The sequence below is a fragment of the Tamandua tetradactyla genome, chromosome 13 (assembly GCF_023851605.1).
Source record: "Tamandua tetradactyla isolate mTamTet1 chromosome 13, mTamTet1.pri, whole genome shotgun sequence".
Lineage (NCBI taxonomy): Eukaryota > Metazoa > Chordata > Mammalia > Pilosa > Myrmecophagidae > Tamandua > Tamandua tetradactyla.
The window spans coordinates 22,569,095-22,591,985 of NC_135339.1; the positions used below are offsets into that span (position 1 = coordinate 22,569,095).

Below are 22,891 nucleotides of genomic sequence, written 5' to 3' on the forward strand. Positions count from 1 at the left end.
TTTCCTCCTGTTAACTTTTATTACTTCTAGTGATTAATCCCCAAAGTAGTCCATCACATAGATCCTTAGTAAGTAAATACATCCACTGCTGAACTCTGGTTTGCCTAATACCACGTTTGGATTAAATTAAAATCTTTAGTTTTAGATCTTAAGGATTAGTTTCATTGGCTAGTCTTCAAACTAAAAGGAGAAACCTAACCTGAAAGTTCTTGCTAAAGTAACATCCCATCACTTAAAGCATTATTTGTACAAATGCGCTTTATTGTTTTAAACAGAACAAGAGACAGAAAATATTTGCATATAACAAATTATAGCTTATAAATGTAGTTTTTTAGTGGTAACATCTAATCATTCAGGGCTTTTATCTATTTTTTTCTTTTTTTAATATTTCCTTTACTGTGTCTAGAGCACTGATATTGAAAAAAAAAAAAAGCACATCTGGCAAAATGTGTGAACCAGTGTTTCAGAACACTGGAGGAACCTGGAAAGCAAATATGATTTTTCTTATTTCTCTAAGTAATCCTTAGTAAAACAAAAGGTGGTCTTTGGCATAGATTCATACTTTAAAGGCATTAATATTGCATTTATATCAGGTAAGCAACTATACAAATATGCTGAGGACCTTGAAAATAATCTTCATTAAAAAAACAAGTAGAGGAAGCCTGAGTGTACAGGACCAACTTAAGACAGGTTTTACACATTCAATGTTGAGATCCAATACAATTTGAGAGTTGGAGGGAAAGACATTCACACAATGGTACTTATTCCTTTACTCATCTAGTTCTGGTTTTGGGAAGGAGTATGTCCTTTTCTTGTGCCAGGGAATGCTTAGACAGGAAAAAAGAAAGAAAGAAAAAGAAAAATTGCCCTCTCTATTACTTTGCCTAGAAGGAAATTTGTTACATTGATAATTAAACATTATATCCTTTACTCTCTTGACCAATCATACTGGTGGTGGGAGGATGGATGCAGAGGGCTTGGCTGAAGTGGAAGCAGGAATTTAGGAGAATTTCCCATTGATTCATCATGTAAATCTCCAGCAGTGCCAGAATTACAGTCTGCAAATACTCTCCCCTACATAGTATTTTTGGGTTTTTTGTTTGTTTTGCATGAGGGAATCACCATCATTTTATTCAAAGGGAATTCATCTGATGGAGTCATTCCTGAAGTAATGCAACAGAACCTTTGGAAGATGCTGCTCTTATCTCCTTAGCATCAACTGATTTGAGAAGACCACTAAACTACAATACACTAAACTAAATACTCCCCTAGGTAGAGTATTTGCAGGTAGGAAGTGCCCTTTAGACAGGATTGCTTTTCCATTAAACACTCTTGGGGGGCAAGCACCAATTCTTAGGACTAAAATTCAAAAAGGTCTTCCCAAATTACAGATGAACAACTATATATCTTTAAAATCTTATTTAGGAAAGTTTAAAGGAAGACTAAAAACCAGAATGGAAGACATGATTTCTTAAAAAATTAAATGCAGCATTTGCGCTCAGAAAGTAAGAGCTAAGAATGAATGATAAGGCCTCAGCACAGACCTCTGCAGGCAGTGACAAAGCGTGGAGCACCAGGAAATGGTCCTGCTGGGAGGCTAGGCAGAGCCACCCCCTGGTACTCTGCCCCTCTAGTGGCAGAGAGCACCAGGAAACAGTGTATTCATGGGATTGCTACTTTGGCAGGTGGGACTAGGAAATTGAACAAGAAATCTCCTAGCGCAGACATCGCTCGGGGGCATGGTAAAGACAGAATTGTGTGATTCTGTGATTTCCTTCTAACAGAACGAAATTTTTGGTTTTGCACTGTGGTAAACCAGAAGGATTACACTGGAAAAGGCCAGAAAATGCATCCAGGCCCTATACCAGGACCACCTAGAGGCTACCTTCCCCTGTAGCAGCAAAGCTTACTTCTGAAAAGGACCCAGGTAGCACAGACCAGGGCAGGGAGGGCAGAGTCAGCAGCAACATGGGAAGCCCAATTCCATTTGTGGAGGCACAGTGATTTCCTTCTTAACTAACTTGCCTGGGCCCTGAGAGTTGGGAGTCTTGACAGGAGAATACTGGCAGGGAATGGGAAACAGAAAGGGTTCCTCTCAGGAACCTGTCTCCTTGGGGGCAAGGACAGAGCAGAGTGCCTGGCTAGTGTTCACTCTTGGATTCTGAGCTTATGTGAAGTCCAGGGGCTAGAAACCCAGTCTGTCTACTGGGATAGAGTGTGCACAGAATATAAGTTTTATACAAACACATTTCAAAGTGTCCTCCATGACAAAAAAGTATATGTTTTCTAAGGTGAAGAGGCCCCATTCCTTTTTGGTGTGACAACCCAGGGTGTGGCTTTCAATTGCCCAGCAACTCTGGGTGACTCCTGGGACCCTGATCATTTTCCTTCCCTTAGTAGGGGTTTCTGTGCCAGAGAGATTTGGCCATTTGCCTACTGGTACCAGGGTGTCTTTCTAACCCAGCGCAGTGTAAATCCAGCATCTGTTCGAATTTTGATTGAAGCTGCTTCTGCTTCTCGCACAGTCTCCTTCACAGACTGCATGAGGTTCTGGGCATTGTGAACCAGCATCTCTGTGGCCTGCAATAAAAGAAGAATGCTCCATTACTCATTGTCACTAACACAGCCACCTCCTAAAAAGGCTACAGCCAGGAGTAGATGGACTGCAGTTCATCCACTGTACCTGGCATCTCCCATACTTGCTCAAATTATTGGTGGTTTCACTGAATCACTAGAAAGAACCCAAAACCAGATCCATCATGACTGTGTACTGTGCCTCAGAAGCCTATAGCAGGTACTCTTTCCTGGCCTTCAAATATATGCCTGCCTCAGGGCCTTTGCTCTTGTTGTTCCCTCTACTTATAATACTCTTCCCCTAAGTATGCCTTAACTCTTATCTCCCTCTTTGCTCAAATGTCACCTTGGTGAGGTCTTCCCTGCTCAGCTTATTTTATTTTACTAACCACTGCCCCAAACCCTAGCATTCCTCAATTCTTTCTTCCTTTTTCTCCATAGAACCCATTATAACTAACTGATACATATTTTACTTGGATTTTTGTCTGTTTATCTGTCTCCACACTAATATTTAAGTTCTGTAAGGCTTGTGAGTTTTGTTTATTGCTGAACCCCCAGTGCCTGCCATAGTGTAGGTATTTCATAAATATTGAATGAACAAACATTAAAAAAAAAAGGAGCAGACGGACCATGCAACCAACCATCTTATAAATCCATGAAAATCTAAATAAATTAATCTAAACACACAAACTCACAGGACTGGGATCACACTGGTATCTACTATAGAAAGCCAAGAAACTCAGTGATCAATTAGTCTAATAATTCTTAACTACTTTTAAGTCACAGATCTTTTTAGGATTTGATAAATTTGACTCTTCCCCCAAAAACGATTCACATGCACAAAATTTGCATGCAATTTCAGAGGGTTCACAGGCTCTGAGAGGCCTAACTCTAGGCTAGAATTTATGATCAGCTGATCTCTTCATTTGGTCAAAAATGGGGCTGAGGCCCAGAGAGATTCAGAGACTTGCAAACCAAAATCACACAATAGTCAGGAAGAGGATTCAAGACTTCCTGGCATGCAGCCCTGTGTTTTTTCCATTCGATAACACTATCACTTTCTATCTTTTTTAAAATTGGAGTATTTAGCCAAAAGGATGCAGTGGATGGGGGTGGACAGGCCTCAAGAGAGCCAAACCTAGTCCAGGGGAATAAAAGAACTAAGCAGAGTCCCAACTCTACCATGATTTAGAGGGTCACTTCAGATACTTAACCTCCCTAGACCTCAATTTTCCCTCTATAAAAGTTGTGAAGAGCTAAAGGTTTATTTCCAATTCCAAATTTCTGACACAACTCACCAACAAAGAGTCTAATAATGCATCCCACAAGCTGAATACTCAAGTCACTTAAAAAATTTCTCCAAAGCTGAATTAAATTGCTTCAAATAGCACTGACTTGCTGGCAAGAAACCCAAAACAGCGGACACATACCTGTTCAGATTCCTCATCACTGATGTTGGTCCGGCCTAGCATGGTAGCCTTCACCGTGGACAGAATTTTGAGCTGGGTGCTGATAGTTGGGATTCGCTCACATACCTAAGGAGAAAATTTAATTTAGTATGTTTCCAAGTTTGTCTTGCCCACAAGCTCCTGCAGGGTAAGACTTATCCACATCTGTATTCTTGTGGCTGACACACAGAAGGCACTCAATAATCTAGCAGCAGGATTCCACTTGTTTTCTCCCCAAGGTCAGCACAGTCCCTTTATCCAAAAATGGAAGCTTTCAAGTTCTTTGATTTCATTAGGAAATACCTTCTCTGAATCTGACTTTCCCAAATACATGTGTATATTTCCCATCAGCTATTTCTTACCCCTCTGCAGTGCTTCTTCCTCCCCTACTTACCCAGTTTTCTCTTTCCACCTTTTCTCACTCCCACATCTCCCCCACTTGGACACACACACACGCACACGCACACACCCTCCTCCACAGCCTCCTTTCCCTGTACCTGTAAGAGGTTGGTTCTAATCCGTTTATCGGTACACTGCTTGGCAACCTCCTTGGCCAACCGAGTCACCTCATCTGAGGCCTTGGCGATGTCTTTGGCACACTGAATCAGTGCCCGCTTGGTGCCACTGCCCCCTCTTACCAGTCGAGACATTTCAGCCATCAGCAGAGCCATGCGCTTGGCTGCTGCAATGATGTCATTGCCCTAGAGAGAAGAAAAGTTTCAGTGGGATGCCCTGGCCAAGTCAGGGAAGGAGGCAGGAGGACAGAAAAGAGAGGAAGGAGCCTGCTTCAGTCACATGGAAAGCACTGGAGAAACAGAGGAAGAGAAGAGTGAGCCAGGGCACTTTTCCGAGCCCTCCATGAGAGAAATACCACCCAATTGAAAAAAAAAAAGAAAGACATGGATATTAGTCATGAATGCCCCAGGCACTGCGCTAAACAAGCACTTCAGCATCTCCAGGTTAATTCCAACAGTGAAATGGGGAAGAGAACCAGGGAGCTGGTTAAACAGGCATTTCCATTTCTAAAGGGAATAGCAGTAGAGATGGCCTGAGGGGAAAAATACAGATGAGCCTTTCCACATGCTGAAATCAAGTCTCTTCACCCTTACCCTTGTTGCAAACCACAGCCAAGGACTCTCCCTGTTGAACTAGAATTTAAAACCCCAAGAAACCATTCTTAGACTGAGTGACAAAAAAAAATAAGTATCATTTTTTTTAATTAGACTGCCTCAGTCCTACTTCTACTTTTGTTTCTTATCAGCCTAAAGGAACATATTATTTTAATTTTTCACATTTGAAAAGGCCAAGAATCAATTCTTCAGTCCCCTCAGTTAAATGAAGCCTAGGGAAGCATCAGAAAATTAAAAATCATAGGCTGTAAATTGAACCCCTACAATAACTCATGGCCGTTTACCTTAGACTTTATATTTTAGTTCTTATAACCCTCATGGGACATACTAAAGAGATGTTCAGGAAATTTACCTTATGCCCTCAGAATGTGCATCTTTTGGCTGATAACCAAAAATATCCACAACTGTAGAGTGGTACAGCAATGTTCCAAACTACCTAAAAAGCCAGGCCTTACTCATTTTTCCCCTCATGCTTTTCAATTTCTATGAAATGCAGTGAGGTGAGACATACACAAACTACACCACTGCAGGGCACTCTGTGAGAGACCTCGACAGGCACCATGAAGCGGCTGATTGTTTATGCCAGAAGGTATGTGATATCTCAGGCAGTAACTGAGGCTGAACAGAAAACAAGGATGGGAAGGCAGCCATTTAAAGGAAGTCATAAGGCAAGGGGGTGTGCTGGACAAGGCCCTAGGGCCCATGTCTTCCAGTGCAGACCTAGGATCATTCCAGGATTTCATGACCTCGGTTAGAAGACAATGTAGTACTAGGGTTAGTTATTATCCATCACTCTTCAAACATTTTCTTCTTGCAACATGCCACCTTCAAAGGAAAATAAGTGATCACCTCCCTACCCCCAAACTAGCTTTGGTTCAGACCCCCAGGCCAAAGCTCCATTGCTGCCTGCCCTGCAGCCTTGCATACTCTCTGTTCCCCCCTCCCACCCCTACCACTGACACACCTGGACAAGCAGTCAGTGAAGCCCCCTTCCCTGTGGACTCCCATCAAGGCCAGCATCTGCCACACAGCCAAGTGCAGGGCAGCAAGCAATCCTCTCCAGAGACGCTGCCTCTGAGCCATCAGTGAGAGATCAGTGGGAGACAGGCAAAGCTCAAAGGCCAGGCCAGGTGACCTCTCAAATGATCTACAATGGTTCCTGACCTGAAAGTCATTGAGAGACTCATCCACGGCTTCCCAAGGGCTTTAAGGTTCCAACAGTAGCCACAAGGTTGGTAAGGAAAGGAATCCTTTCGAAAAGTGACCCCCTCTCTCTCCAGCCCCCAAACACAAATGCGATTCAATTAGTCTGGGATTTGCAGACCTATCAAACTTGTGAAGCCATCCTAACAAAAAGGTGCAGACAGACAGATGCCCACCCTGCTCAGACTCACAGGATCGCACAGATCATGAGTGATGCAATGTGTCAAGGCTGCACATGGCCGGATGCATTTGGAGCAGCCCCAACTGGGGGTGCTAATCAGTACCTTACTAGACCACTTGGTAGCTTCCCGATGCAATGACTGAGCCGCGGCCAGAATGGGCTGGTTGACCGGCTGATTGGATGGCATTAACAGCAGCTCAGGTTCGTAATCGTCTTCCATGTCAGGGGGGACAGGGAACCCAACAGCATCAGCCGCATCTGCCTCAGCTACAACACCTATACCCACCTCAGCGGCTGGGGTACCCGGCTTTGTCGATGGCGGGAAGGATGAGAAACAGGGATAGTGTTAGTAAGAGCAGTATGACTTTGGAAACTGAGCTTCAGCTTGTTTAGTAACCAAAGCTAGACTAGGATGGGAAAGAAAATGGCACAACAGCCAGATGAACCACACTCCACAGGGAGGGAGGTCTCAGCCTCCAGCACCACTCAACCCAAGGAGATTTACTCCAGTGGCAACGAAGGGTTTCCAGAGATACGTCTATGCCGAGGAAGCAAGTGGTATTCATTTTTTATAATATACTTACTACCAAAGTTAAACTTGCCAAGGGTATTTCACATCAGACATTTTTGAGGGGACCAACAACCAGTAGTAGCTGAGTACCTTTAAAAGGGATCCAGAGGGAAAAAATAAATGCAGCCACACAAGTTGCTCTGAACATAACAAAGTGAACACCTGCTGGCTCCTATGGACAGCAATATGAGTCAGCCCCACAGCTGCCAGACCTGGATTACTATTTCTTTTAGGAGCTAAAAGCCCCCAAATTAAAACAATACATCAGAGGTAACAAATCCAAAACCAGGAAAAAGTAAGGGGGAAAAAATGCAATGGTAGGTAAAGAGGAATTACTGAATACCTCAATCACACAGCTCAAAGAAGTCTCAAGAAGACACCTCATCCAGCCTGTCAGCTCAAGGAAAATCACACTTAAGATCAACTCTCTGTCCCCTCAAGGTCTCCAGAAACAAAGCTCCCAAAATCTCTTGTTGCATCCATTGCTAGTACAGACCAGAAAGCTTCTCGTTGGTACAATCTAAATCTCTCCTCTTGCAAAACAGGGCTCTCACTCACCCCAAACTAGCCTTATCTAGTTCACAGATAAGAGAGCACGTGGACTTGGCCACTGACCGAGGCTGAGCTCAGAGGTGCCCTCAGAGGAATGCAAAACTGGTACCCTTGTGAGAACAGGAACCATGAAGGGAAGAGAATGAATTTAGTACAAGGGATAGAGATTCTAAAAGACCAGTAGAGAAGCCAGGGGTGTTGGGAAAATAGGTGGGAGTAGTAAGAAAATAAACGGAACTGCCTCAATGAAGCCAAATCACAAGATGAATGATAAATACAGGTTATTTCAGTCAAACATCTCTGATCAAGAGAAAGTACAAGTTTGTGTGGAATTTTAATTGAAGTTGCTATCATTCCTAAAAGTCTCAGCCTACATGGGAAATCTGTCTCCAGAGAGTGACAATGAGGCTGCAAGATTTAGGACCAACAAGGACTTCAGGTACCATTTAAAACCTTTCCCCTAATTTCTTTGTGTCTCAACCAAGACTCATCCTCACTCCTCAGAGGAGAGGCCAGTTCACTGCTGCTGGGGTTCAGTCTCAAAGCACACAAAACAGACTGACAGACACACACACACACACATGTTGCAAGTAGCTCCTGACTTCAAAGTTCAAAGTCGGCAATCCCCTGATGCTCCAAACCTCTGAAGTTGGAAGAACATATGTCCACAAATCGCAAGAATGGACTAAATGGGAAGGCAAACACTGTCTGTCCCTTTAAAGCCTTTTAAGTTTCATCCTTAAAATCCCACTACACAATTGTAACACAATTTAAATTTCTTTAAAAATTTTATGAGTAAAACCAACCTTCCTTGCCACCTTTCCCTCCCCCATGCCCACTGGGCCTCTGCCACATGGTCTCAGGGGTGTGCATGCCCCAGTTGGAGAGATATCATTATAAATAATTCCACAGGTAAGCTCCAATAGAGACTAGCAAGGTTTCTCTATTCCTTCTTAAAACCTGGGCTCACAGCTAACAGTTCAGAAAAACAAAGTTAAACCAAGGTCAGCTTCTCAGGCTGAAAAATTCAAGATCAGCTGCATGTGCAAGAGGTCCCTGGAGAACTACACTCAATACAAGAGCTTGAGAGAGGTGAGTATGTGGAAAGGACAATGGCAAACAGATAGTGGGAACAAAGATACAGGGTCATATTAGAAACTGTTTAGAAGAGAAGTACATTTCATTGCAGATTAGCAATAACATTTAGCTCTGATCTAGAAAAGCTACTACTCTTCATCATTTAGGGGAAACAAGAGAAAAGTTATTTAAGGGGCCTGACTGTAGAAGCATTCAAATTTCCACCAACCACACTAATATTTACACTTTCAAATATGCTGAGTTGGCATTAGTGTGGAACTGTCTTTCGTTGAGAGGGAAGATGATTCTGAGAAAGGACAAAGCACGTGCTTACTTGTTTCTATGAAAAAAATAGAGGAAAGAAAGTAAACATTTCATCTAATTGTAGCAGAGCCCAAAGAAGACAGTTTCATGTTTGGTGTTCGGTTAATTAGCAATGGAACATCTGAAAACAGTCAACAATCACAAGAAAGAGAAGCCATTTCCAAAAGACTCCAAATGTCCAGAGTCAGGGCAGCTGATACAAAAAGACAAATAGGAAGGGAACCCCCTTCTCAAACCACAAGCATCCTAGCTTTCACTTCAGCTGCCAGAAGAGAAACGGCCAAGCACCAGAAACCATCTCACTAAACCACAGGTAAGAAAAGGAGCATGCTTTTGGCAACACAGGAACCAAAGCAGAGAGGACGGATGACTTTCCAAACAGACCTTTCTTCCTGTGCTATGTGTGTGGTTCTTTATGCTTTCTGAGAAGACTTCCTTTCTCAACAAGAAATGCTTCATTCCTTACCTTGCTGGACCATTTGCGAGCTTCATCATGGAGCTGCCTGGCAGCCATCATCATTGGCTGGTTAATCACCTCCCCGGCTTTCTGCTCAGGGAACTCTTCATCCTTCTCCTCTGGTGGCGGGGGCCTGGGTGGAGGGACCTCACCCTCAGGCAGAGGCGGTTTGGGAGGAGCAAGCTCATCTGTTAGCTAAGTAAGAAAGAGCATCATCAGGTTGTAAGTTAAAGCCCTAGGAATTACTCCCCTCTAGAGTTCTTTCCTCTCAAAAACAGCCCAGAAAAGCTACCACATTCCCTCTATATGAGATGACCCCCACCAAGTCACAAGGACAGTGTGCTTCAATCCTAACAGAAGCTTATTTTCTTGCCTTTTCCCTGACAAGAAGCTAATAGCTAGTGTTTTGGTCATACCCCAAAGAGGCACATAAAGTACTACCAGCCTAAATTCTGGCCCTGATTCTGTTGATGGGCAACTGTGTAGGCCAGTAACTTCACCCCTGGGCCTCAGGTTCTCATCTGTCAGTGACATGTAGCTAGGCCGTATGATCTCTAAGATCCTGGCCAATGCCGTGACTCTATTGATCACATAAGAAGCTGTTCCCCAGGAGTGCTCCTCTCCCCAGCCCTAACCACGACCAACTAGAAAGATCAAAGGAAGACCTGGAGGGGAAGCACTTCCTTATCTATGGATGCAGTGATCCAATTTTGTCCTCAGTCAACTTAGAAACTTACATCTTTTGCTGACATTAAATATAGAAAAGTAAATCAAAGAGAGTATATCAGATTATTACCTTAATGGACTATTCCCAAGGCCAAGGTATTTCTGATACTGTTACTTGGAGTAAAAATCTAAAAGCAATCACTATTTCTGTTCCTAGGATTTGTATCTGCAAGCTAGCTTCCGCCTAGACCATTTATCTATAGAAGAATATATTCATAGTACTTAGAGGAGGCATCAAAAGATTTTTGGTTACAGTTTCAATGAAAAATAAACAAAAAAAGGAAGCATTGCTTTTGTTCCTTAGAAAATAATGTCAAAGAGATGAACCTACATGAGATTCTAACCACCTCAGTTTTACCACTGTCAACTGGGAACATGCAAAAATTCATCACCAAAAGCCATGCAGATTATTTTACCAGTCCTCACTAATTTGCCCCCGCTAACTCATCACTCATCAAATCCACACTTACCCTGGTTAGCTCCTCTCCAGCCATTCCCCATCATAGCAGGCCAACACCACAGTCAACCCCTACACCCAGCATACCCCATACATAAGCACTGGGTTATGACACCACTGGATCTAGGAATAAAAATCAAGTTCTGCCTCTAAGTTCCAAGTAAAAGCTAGACAAAGCCACCTCGTGACCAAGGCTTCAGAATATAGTCTACCTCTCCCTTGCTACAGAGTCTCAGCACCTGACTGCTCAATTCTCCCCATCTCTCCAAATTCACTTACACGGAGCTGTTCAAGGTCTGGGGGAGGAGGCGGGAAGTCAGGCTCTTGAGGTTGGAAGGCTTCTCTGACCTTGGCCACAGCTCCCAGGATCCGATATCCTGAGTCCAGGAAACTCTTTTGCAGGCCTAAACACAAGACACTCTTACTTTCAGCTAGGCAGGCCAGTGCCCTGGTACACTGTCTGTCCAGCAGAAGGACTAGTTTCCATTAACAAAAGCAGAATGTGAAGCTGCCAGTAATCATCACAAGCAGTTATTGAAGGGGAAGGGAAGTAAGGACAAGCAGATGCACTGAGGTCTGCAAAGAGTAAAAAGTCAGCTGTTCCCGGGAGTGCTAAGGGTACCTTCTTACCTGTGCAGCTAACAAGTACTCAGGAGACCCCTGGAAGTGAATGCGAATCTTTGGGGCTCAGTTGGCATCATCACCTCTCTTATGATGAGGCCGTCAAGGGATCAGCCTGCCCAACTTAGTGTACTGGAGAGGTGAGTGTCAGGTTGGGTGCACATTCATTCCGTGGAGTGCTTGTCGCCTTTCTCCCTGCTCCTTTGTTCTACTTGACTTTCAGCAAGTTAACCCCCATTGAGCCGCTGCTACTGGGTCCTGTTCCCTAGAAATCTGGAATCCCCTCAAACTATTAGAAACTCCACTTGGGAAACTGGGCATGTCCTTAGTGATGGTGGGTTGAGGATATTAGAAAGATTCTGCCTGTACCAAGGATGAATAGGGCAGCCCCTCCTACCCACTTCCTTGAATTGACTGGACTTTATTAATAGAAAATGGGGTGCTCAGGACAGGAAGGAATTCAGATGTTTCTAACCAGACAAATGTGTGATTCCAATTATGATCTGCTTTAGTAGTACTGAAAATATGATCAAATTCCAGCTAAAGACAACCCAAACTCTCTGTAGAGGCAGGGGGTAGATTGGGACCATTACCAAGCATCTAGGAGACCCACAGGTCAAACTTAAGCCCTCCAGGTTTACACAGATAAGTTTCACAGAGAAAGAAACTCTTTTTCAAAAAATCACATTTAGCATAGGCCAGTCATATAAGCTAAACGGTTGATGAACTCATCATCATGAGTAGAACCAGGAGCTGTTTAGCCAGACAATATTAAGAAAGCAAGAAGAGAAGCTGGTCCAGAGAAACTAACAAGCCTGCCGACATTATAGAGATTTGGACAGAAAAAAAAGTTAATCTGGTATTCTCAAACTAAGCCTGTAGTTTTTGCTCCCAGACCTTGCATGTGATGGTTGTGGGATACATATTCTCTCACCATCCTGTCAGGTCCCTGAGTGAACCATATCATGCATTGCTTACCAGGGTCAGAAATGTTTCCAGCTACAGCCTTTGCATCCATCACCATTGGGGAGATAGTTTTGCTCAATTCATCAGAGGCAGCTTTTACAGCCTCCCGGAACTTGGGATCCTCAGAGTTCTCCACCTCCCTCTTGGCCACCAGCAGGATCCGGTTGGCCCGACGAGCAATGCTGGTTGCCCCAGCGACCAGCATCTGAGGCTGAATATTGGCCATCGCTACTTTACACTTGTCCAGGTCTTTTTTAATTGCTTCTTCAGAAGCATCCAACAGAGATTTGGTATCGATGGCTTCATCCACCAGCCCTGTCAGAAGAACAAAAAGGACACTTATTTTCTATTTTAGAAGAACAGAGACCTTGAAACCCCATTGTCCACTCAAGCTTCTCACATGAAGGTACAAGATCCAGAATTCTCTCCTCCAGCTCAAAGCTCTTCCTACACAATCAAAAGCTTCCAGGTAAATACCACCTTTAAAAAAAGTGAGGCTGTTGTGGTCACTGGCCTTCTCATCTCCACCACAGACAACCAGAAATGTGAAGACCTCAGGAGGAAACAAGGATTACATCTGAAACTTTCACTGCATCAGCACCTTATCTGCTAATAACATTTTCTCCCTTCCCGTCTCACTCCCCAGCCACCTGTTGCTTGTTGGCAGCTCACAGTGCCCAAGATGAGCCACACAGAGGATTCCAATAACCCTAACGGCCTGTTTCTTGTTTCTGTTACCTCTCTTCAGACACCACAGGAGCTCCACTTTCATCCCTGGCTGCTATGGACCCCTGTCACAGCAGGCTGGGCAGGGAAGCCGGAGAGCCTACCTTCCTCATTTCTTCCCTTCTCCTATCCCTCCTTCCACAGAGAATGAAGAAGATTCGGAGGTGCCACTTGAATTGCACAGACAGAGGTTTGTTGGTTGAGTTCTTTTTTAAAAAAAAAAACAAAAAAACTATGTAGCTGATAAGTTGGAGGAAACTCTGAGGCAAGTTGTATTAAATGGTAGCTATTGTGGTTCCCTGAAATGTGAACCACTGAAAATGACAAGGACACGTACTGTATCCACAAACACTGCCTCCCAGCCTCTGAAACCAAACTCTGACTCAGACTGGGCAAAGACACTGTTCAAAGAGAAGACAGGAGCTTTAACAATAAACATCACATCAGGAGGGTGGCATTCAAATAAAAGAGACTCAAAGAGTCTCTCTTCAGACAAAGCTGCAAGGGTTGAATGAGAAACCACCACTGCTGCTCCACAGCCCTGACCAGGGCCAAGGACACTGCCGCACACATGGTCACCCCTCTCTCCGATTATACATACCCAATCCTGCTCGAGTTTCACAGAACTCATTCCTCATCGATTAGAAACAACAACTTTGCACAAAACTCTACCTGTCATTTTTTCAACATTATCAATCCACTGATTCTTCATAGTCTCAAAATGTTCATAAGCAGCTTGATTTCCAGGGTTCCTAAGTAAGATGCGAGCAGCCGAGACGACCTGGCAATGACAAAACAGCCTTTAAACACCAGAGTGCCCCCACCCTCGAATACAAACCTTCAGGGAAGCTTTCTCCTTCTTTACCTACAGATGGCGCTATGTAGCCAAAAACTGGTCTTCACAGGGAAGTCTAATTTTGAAGCTAAACTTCAGCCTGGACACACATTAGGACTGATCTCATAAAAAACTCCCCAGAATGGAGTCTCACACAAAGGTTTAACAGAGTGCTAGAAGGTAAAAGGTAACTACGTAAATAGGTATTCACTTGATACTTCGGAAAAACAAAAGTGATTTATGAATAATGCTAATTAAAATACATGTGTACAGTTAACAAAGTGCTTCCACATCTAATATTTTACTACATCCTCACAACTCTGTGAGAGAGAGAGGACAGGTAATAGATCCATTTTACAGATGCAAAAGCAGAGACACAAGAGAGGTAAGTGACTTGCTTTAGAGCTAAGCTGGTCAGGAACAGCACTCAGGGAAGGAACTGGCACTTATTCACTATCTGGTAGGTTACAGGTACAGTGTGCTATGCGTGGATCTTTTTAATCCTCAATACAATCCATTAGAGAAGGATTATCTCCATTTTACAGATGAGGAAATTGAGCTTCAGGGTCACAGAGGATCAAGCCCACATCTGTCTCCAAAGTCCATGTTGTTCCCATAGTATCTTTTTTTTGCATGGGCAGGCACCAGGGAATTGAACCTGGGTCACTGACATGGCAGGTGAGAATTCTGCCTGCTGAGCCATCGTGGCCCGCGCCCCCTAGTATCTGTAGCCCAGTTTTTTATTTCTTTCATTTAGGAATCTCAGTTTTATACTGAAATTCTATATGAGAGGAATTGTTATTCATATTTTATGGAAGTTTTTAAAGACAGTTGCACATGTGACTTGTCAAGAGTATTTAACTTGTCAACATACCAAACGACAAAAGTTGAAAGAGTGAGAGAAATGCTTATTTTTCCTGTCTTGTCCTCCAAGTTCCCACCTAAGCCAGTATCACAGATGTATGAAACCAAGCACAGTTGCTAATTATTGGAGGTACTCAATATCTGATGACTAAATGAATAAAAAATAAATAAACAATAAATTTTCTACAATTGGAATAGAGGAAAACATCACCCTAAATGATGTTTAATATTTTTAAGTCCACGTATCACCTATCAGTACTTTAATTCCTGTCTAATTTGTTTTCTTTTGCTCCCAATCTTCCAGTATACTTTTCATAGCCTATAAGTTATCTCTTGGTAATAAAATTAAAAAGAAACAAGAAAATAAGTTATCAGCTGAATTTTTTTAAACCCTCAAAAAGATCTAGGGAAAGGTATAACTGAAATCAAAACCAACTAATCTTTCAAGATTATCCAAATATTTTCCTAATTATGTGTATATGTGGGGCAGGGGGGTATTTTACTATTTTTTTTTCCTATTTTCAAAACTAATATATAAGTGTAAAAAAAACTTCCAACAATACAAAAATGTATAAAGTATAATGTCCTCTATAATCCTAACCTCAGAGATCACTGAGTTTGACATTATGAATATGTGTACTTTTTAAATGACATTTTACTATAAGTTCCAAAAAAAATGTATATTAACTGTAATTAGCTTTTTTTTTAATGAATAATACTTGGTGAGAATTTAAATGAAAAGTGAGCAAAACCAAACCTGGGGTGTGAGCTCTCGAGCTGTCTTCACTGATGCCTGAATGCCTTCCACTGTCGATTTATTAGCAGTTCCAACGGCAGCTGCCTTCTCTGCAGTGGCACCAAGCCTTCCTGAATGGTTTTCAAAATTAGCTGCCCTCTCATCAAATACCTTGAAGAAAAAACAAAGACCTCAAGACAATTCATCTCAATAAAATGGATCAGGCAGTCTAAGAAAAAGTCCCTCTGTTTGAGCAGAGGCAGCAACTGCTAAAGCAAAGACTTTAGAGATAACAGCAAATTCTACTTAGTAAAACGACAGTCAGTTGCCAAGTCTTGGCCTTGCTGTATCTTCTCAGAAGTTTGCCCATAGGCATCACGCACGCGCGCGTGCGCACACACACACACACACACACAAACACACACACATGCTTGAGTTCCAGTTTAACCAGTGCTCACCTGTGCAAGGAGATACATAGCACCATGCACTCTACAACAAGGAATTCACAGAATATAAAGACTAAAAAATCCCCATTCCCACAAAGTTTATCATCTAGTCTAAAAAATGTCCAAGCTCTGTTGCAGGAGGCTAGGTACATTAAAAGCCAAGACTATTCACCAAGAATCCTAAACTGAGCTCCAGCTCCCTAAGTAATGGGATATCCCTACTATATCCCATTACCATCAATGAAGTAAAAAATCTGCCCCTGACCTCCATGGAAAATTGAAAGTTGGCGCTCACACTCATACCAAACACAAGGGCAAGAAAAGTTGATTTATGTATTATGTATTAGTGCCAAATGTAAAACCACCTACAGAATTGTTCATTCACCTCTCAAATTTAAAATAAATTCATTTTTCCTTTGACATGGATATTATGCAAGGTTACAAACCATGAAGGGGACTTTTTAACATAATTAAAATGACAAAAGCTCTTCTGTCATTTGTCTGGATAACATTATCAGATAAACCAAAGCTTGAAAAGCAAGGTATATCAAACAGCAGGATTACATTTACACTATTCACAGACTATGTCAGGAACTGGCGAGCAGAATCCATCCTCTCTTTTGCTCCCTCCTAAAGGTTACCTGCCCATACTAGAGACCAATTCTGGCTCCTGGCAGACAGTGTCTAATGATCACCTGCTTTGGAAGGCCTGTTGGACTCATTAGCAAGCTCCGTTCTCATTGCCAGCATTCGAGGTCTATCTATTGTAGTCTCTTTTCCACTGGCCTCATTTGGATTCAGTCACCGGGGCTCTTGTTTAATGCTCAGATGTTCTGCCTAGATCCCCTAGTCCTCTTTTCCTGGCTTTAGTCCTTATTCTTGCCTTAGCTAGTTTCCCATGCTCTGGATCTACAGGGGCTTTGTCTACCTTGCCTGAGGATCCAGGTCCCATTGTTTTAGGAACTGGGAATAAGCATTAACAAAGCATAATCCCTGTCCACATGGAGCTTTCATGCTAATGTGAAAGAGACAGATCAACAACAACAAATAAAACATGTAAATATACTCTATGTCAAATGCTGACGAATGCTAAGGAAAAGAGCAGGATTAGAAAATGTCTGGAGCAGTTGTGGGATTGCTATTTTATATAGGTGGTCACCCAAAACTGACATTTGAGTATAGAGCTGTGGAAAGTGAATGAATAGCGTATATAGTTAACTGTGGGAAGACCAGAGAAAAAAAGCAAGTGTACATTATGTCTAAGAGTTACTTTCAGAGGACCTCTTTTGTTGTTCAGATGTGGACACTTTCTCTCTAAGCCCAACTCTGCAAGTGAAATCATTACCCTCCCCACTACTTGGGACATGACATCCAGGTTTGAAAGTCTCCCTGGCACCACAGGATGGCAATACCTTCCTGACCAAAAGGGGGAAAAGAATTGTAACAAAGAAGGTATCAGTGGCTAAAGTTCATAAAGGCTCAAGAGGCTACTCTGGAGGCTTCTCTTATGCCAGCTTCAGCCAGATATTGCAATTTATCATGGTGTCCCAAACCCTAATCACAACCATTCCTGCCAACCCTAAAGAACACTTAGGGCTTTATTTATCTGAGATACTACAAAGATTTTATGTACTGTGATTATGTGACAGAAACCTATAACCTCCAGTTGGGTTCCTAGGCCAGATAAGCCCTGAAACCCAGAGGGGCCAGCTTCTCCAGAACATCAATGAGTTCCATCCCCTATACCATATTATCAACAGTCTTTTCCAACATGAAAAAGTTAGAATGGGCATAGACCCAATACCCCTAAATATGTGGAGAAAGATCAAAGCAGAAGGTGGAATTACCATAGTGAAAATAGGATTTAACAAATGAATCTGGCTGCTGAATCATTATATTTCTTTTAGTCTCCAGTGTCTTAGAGCTGCTAGAAGGAAAACCCTAAAATTGAGGAACTGTAGCCATACCAACTCTGAAATCTGTTCTACAATGGAAAAAAAAAAAAGCAAATAGAAAGGCTTTCAAAGTTAGAACACAGGAATTCTAGGATATAATGTGCAGAGGCCATTGCAGAAAGAAGAGCGTGAAGGAGAAAAGATATTCCATAAAAGGCCAGAGAAGTCAATGAAGACAAGACAGCATAGTTCAGTGGTGTGCTTGTCCCACTTACTCCAGCTCACATAAATTAGCTGAGCCCATCTCTTTCCAACTTTAGTTTCAATGATGTCACAAAGAAACGACCATGGTGGGAACATTTATATCATGGAAATCAACAAGTACTACAAATCAGAGCTCCTTTTTCCCTTGAGAGCTGATTCACCACCACATCCCTGGTCTTATCGTTCATCTTAAGGACTCTGGCTTTACCATGCAATGAAGAGTCATCAGAAGAATTTGAGGAATGATATCAAATGATTTAAATGGATCACCCTGGCTTCTGTGTTGAGAATAAAGTGCCTTAAAAAAAGGGACGGTTATCCTGGAGCACCCTCATTTCTTTCTACTTTGCACATGATGTAATCTCGCATCATGAGAAAAAGACTAAGAACATCACAGAGGTGCTGCTTTAATGGTGTTAAGCTACAGAATCAACCCCAAGGCTACCTCCCTCCAGGTTTCTTATGTGATGAAAAATATACCCCTATATGTTTGCTTGTTTTTTGTGAAGTTGTGGGTTTAGAAAACAATCATGCACCCCTATATGTTTTAGTCTCTTACAACTAGGTCTTCTTTTGCTTGCAATTAAAAATATTCCTCACTGATATAGTTGGTGACTAAAAGGGGCCTTCCCACTTCTAGCCTCCATTCACAATCTCCCAACCACTGCCACTGATGTACACTGTAATGACATTTCACCTCACACACATATATGGATGGCCAGCAGAAAAAACAGAAGACTCAGATATTTACCTCTTCCCTATTGGGTGCATCAGGAGGGGCAGTAGCTGCCACTGCCAACAGCTTGATGGGAGTTGTGGTGTCACTGAAAACATCTGACACCTCTTGAGTCATGGCCTCCTGCATCTGGGCTTTCAGATCCTTAAAAAATGGTTTACAAATGAACATTTCCAGAAACGTCCACAAGCACATCTGCTATTGTCTTTCCTCACTTCACTGACACATTCCTCCATTTATTTAGTGAGTGCCAACTATGAACAAAGCACTGAGCTAGTGTGCAACAGGTGTAAAATACAAATCATACCCTCCTGAGGCTACAGTTCCTCACCATTCCCAAAGCCAAAAAGCTTGATAATGATCACAGTAACCCTAAGGATTGTTTGAAACTTTCTAATTATCACTAAGATAAAAGCACAAGAAACTTAATTTTCATTTTATTATCCTAAGAGGAAAGAAATCAAGAAATGGGAATTTTTTTCATTTCAGGTTATCTTAAGTTTCCAGAAAAACTTGAAAACCAATATATGCATCCATTTCTTCACATGGGTCTAAGAGGATTTTCAGAAGAGACACCAGCCAGAGACACCTGAGATGACTTTAGGTGTTACATAGACGAAATGCTATTATGTTCATAATTATGCATTTCTTTTAATGGATATTAGAAAAAATATAACTAAAAATATAACTAGCACATCAAACCCGTGGTTCCAGGGTTATTACAAAGTTTTCTTTTAAATAAATTTCTGTTAAAAAGGAGTCCGTTTTAAGAAAAAGATTGACTAAATAAAAGTACAGGCATTAAGTGAATAGACGAAAAATCATGAAGGAAACCTTGATTGAGTGAAATCTGGGAAACATAGCTTTAGTTGCTTCCACACACAGATGAGCTTTTCCCTAATCAGCCTGGATTTCCTTAAATCCTTGGTCACACTCTTTTCACTTTCCCTAGACCCAATAACTTATATATTTTTTTAAAATTCCTATTCCCCTCTTTTTTCAATAAAGTAAGCATAAGATACTTAATCGTCTGTGCTCCTGAGTTCTACCTTTAAGGAGTCTTGTAGCTGAGATGCCAGAGCTCTCGCCTGAGGACTTTCCCCTTCCCCCCTGGCAGCCAGGTCAGCCAGCTGGGCCGTCAGCTGGTCCACTCGGTCACATTTTGCAAGAAGATCTTGGCGATAAGGCCCCATCATGACATTGGCCAGACGATGCCCTTCGGCCACAAGTCCCCGGATGGCAGCCTGACCTGGACCAAGAGGAAAACACTGAAACTCACACAGAACTAGAGACAGCAACTGCAGCGCCATTCTGGTATCTCTCACTTTTTAAATAATAACATTTAGTGTTTTTTCCCCTAACGACAGAAAAAAAAAAATGGGGAAAACAGAAAAATACAAATAAAAATAGATTGCCCATAATCCCACCACTCAGGGGTGAATATATTAGAACATTTTCTTCCTGTTTTTTTTATACATACACACAGTTCTTTCTACAAAATTAGGCTCATACTATAAGCTAACTTTTCTCCTTCCTTCTTTTTATTTAAAATGAGCATTTTCTGACATTATTAAATATTGTTTGTTCCAAATCATAATCTAAAATCTATGTAATATATTAACCATAATTATTTGGTCATTAACCTATTATTGAACATCTATACTGTTTATATACATTCTTATATATATTCCTAAGAAGCATCTCTATTTCTTAGAATAAATTTCTAGCAGTCAAATTGTCAATTAGTATGAAATTTTTTAAAGTTCTTGACATATAACATCAAATTGCTATTTAAAGTTTGTTTCAGTTTATTCCCCCATCAGTAAATAATATATCTGCCTGATTCCACATTGCCTTACCAACATTAGATATTACCGTTTTACAAACTTAACTTTTTATTCAACAAATACAGCAAGTATTCTTTCAGCTTCAACAGGCTTACTATCATAATATGAACTAAATTCTTACAGATGTATTCCTATGCCTTCCAAAAATCAAAATTTCAGGTTATCAACTCTACAGCTGCCCAGGAGACTGTGTGATGCAGGAGCCCTTATAGCTGAAAATAGCCTTGGTAGTTAGGGGCCTTTTTTTCATTTTCAAAAATTAAATTTAACTGGGTACTTTACAAGGACTGTAATAACTGAGAAATACAAGAAAGTAGAAGCATACTTAGGACTCAAAGAAATTAATTCAGTTTCAATGCCAACATGAAGACTTTTCTATTTATCCATAGGAAAGTTATTTATTCTCTAATACTTCTGATTAAATCACAGGAATCATATTGGCTGCATCTAGGAACAACCAGAATGGAGATTCACTGACTCATCAGTGGCTAAAGAACCCCTTCTGCACCTAACTACAGATGGTACAACCTGCTTACTTTCACAGAGGCCAGCATAGTGAGGGCTAAGTGTGCTGATAACCTTACCTACTCCCCGGTCATCCACAGTGGGATTATCAATCCAACGCTGTGCTTGCTCAATCTTGCCCTCCAGATGGACAGCTGCTTTGGCAGGTCTGCTGTTGGCCACAGCCTTGGTGGTCTTGGTCTGTAGGTTCTGCAGGGCCGTGGCCACCTGTTTAGCCAGTGCCCGGGACTCGGGAGAATCTCCTTTCCCCCTGCAGAGGGAAAAAACCAGCCATCCTGTCACACACAGACACAATTTACACTGAGATGACTTAATAGCCAATGACGAGCAATGATTATTACTAACTTGGTTTGAAAGGAGGGTGGCTTATCTATTGGACCTTGAGTAACAAATTACTATTTAAATTCAGACTATTTCATCCTAGCTCACATATGAGTTTGGGGTACTGAAGAGCACCAGATTAGCTGACCCCACAGCTTGCTGGCTCTGAAAACACTAGTACCCACTGCACCTACTAGAAGTGGGCCCAGGCAGCCATGTTTTTTATTGGAATAGTTACAAAACTAATAGAAAGTAACACTGCTTGTGTCCTAACTCTGCCAGCTACCATCGTACTCTTCTTGTATTAACTCATTTAATCCTCACTACTGGTTATCTCCCTATGTCTATGAAGATTGTCCCCATTATTCAAAATTCAAACTGAGGCACAGAAAGGTTGGCTAAGTTGCCCAAGGTGCTGTCACTTACTGTAGTAGACTCAGGATTCAAACCCAGGTACTGACTTCAGAGCCCTTGCTCTTAGCAACTAAATGCCATACTGACTGGACTGGATACTTAACTAAAGAATTCTCAGGTGGGGGCCAACCATCTACATTTTTAACAATCCTCCCAGGTGATTCTGAGGTAGATAGTTTTTCAACAATACTTCCAAAACACTGTCTAGCCAGCCAGTGGTGAGATGGAGTTGAAAAGTCATATTAAGCCTGGGCCACGGTAGGTCAAAGCCAGGTGGAGACGCTCCAAATAAATAGTCAACACATAAAAAGAAACAGACAAAGAGGACCCCACACAACTACCAGACAGAGAAGGGTATTTTCAGGTGCTTCAAGGTCTGGCACACTTCAAGGTGCTGGGTTGCATTGGATGCCTCTATATTACCACTTTTTTACTTGAGCTAGTTCTTTGCAACAAAAACACCTCTACAGAAATATCAACTTAGAAATAAAGACAACTATGATTATATTCCAAAGGGATATAACTATCCCCCCCAAAAAACTTCCTCCAAAGATTTCAGCCCCTAACCCATTATGCACATATGAAAGGGTCTGACTTGTTTTATATATCAAGTTCACTCAGTCATAAAAAAGCAACCTTCAGACTAATCACGTTTCACCCGTAAAAAATGAAAATATAAGCCTACCTGCTGGAAATGACTAATTTAGAAACTCTCTTAACAGTTCCTTTATGGTTCTAACTTTTTATAACCTTTTCTATTATAAAGTTCTTCACCAAGGCTATGCCTGCTGTCACGATGCTATGAATATTTATGTGTATGTATATGGAAGTGTATGTTATATAACATAATATCAACGACTGCACGAGTGACCACACATGAAGGCCTGTTGCTACCACAATTATTATGAATTATCTCATAATCATTGAGATACTCAATACATGTAAAAATAGATAAATGGGGCATCAAAATAAAAAATTTTGTGCCTCAAAGGACT

At 41.8% G+C, this 22,891-nt stretch overlaps 1 protein-coding gene across 2 annotated transcripts in view; it reads right to left on the bottom strand.

The window, feature by feature from the left end:
• Positions 1 to 240: 240 nt before the first annotated feature.
• Positions 241 to 22,891, bottom strand: part of VCL (vinculin) — a 106,973-nt gene continuing 84,322 nt past the window's right edge. The window contains exons 11-22 of one of the 2 annotated variants that reach the window (XM_077124862.1): positions 21,221 to 21,411; positions 19,839 to 20,038; positions 18,805 to 18,933; positions 15,470 to 15,619; positions 13,686 to 13,794; positions 12,300 to 12,602; positions 10,980 to 11,104; positions 9,527 to 9,712; positions 6,640 to 6,843; positions 4,520 to 4,723; positions 4,005 to 4,109; positions 241 to 2,580 (exon numbers count right to left, since the gene is read on the bottom strand). In XM_077124862.1, the coding sequence (XP_076980977.1) occupies positions 2,434 to 2,580; positions 4,005 to 4,109; positions 4,520 to 4,723; positions 6,640 to 6,843; positions 9,527 to 9,712; positions 10,980 to 11,104; positions 12,300 to 12,602; positions 13,686 to 13,794; positions 15,470 to 15,619; positions 18,805 to 18,933; positions 19,839 to 20,038; positions 21,221 to 21,411 (2,053 nt within the window). In that variant the 3' untranslated portion in view covers positions 241 to 2,433. The remainder of the gene's footprint in view (positions 2,581 to 4,004; positions 4,110 to 4,519; positions 4,724 to 6,639; positions 6,844 to 9,526; positions 9,713 to 10,979; positions 11,105 to 12,299; positions 12,603 to 13,685; positions 13,795 to 15,469; positions 15,620 to 18,804; positions 18,934 to 19,838; positions 20,039 to 21,220; positions 21,412 to 22,891) is intronic. The other variant, XM_077124863.1, reaches the window with a different exon arrangement.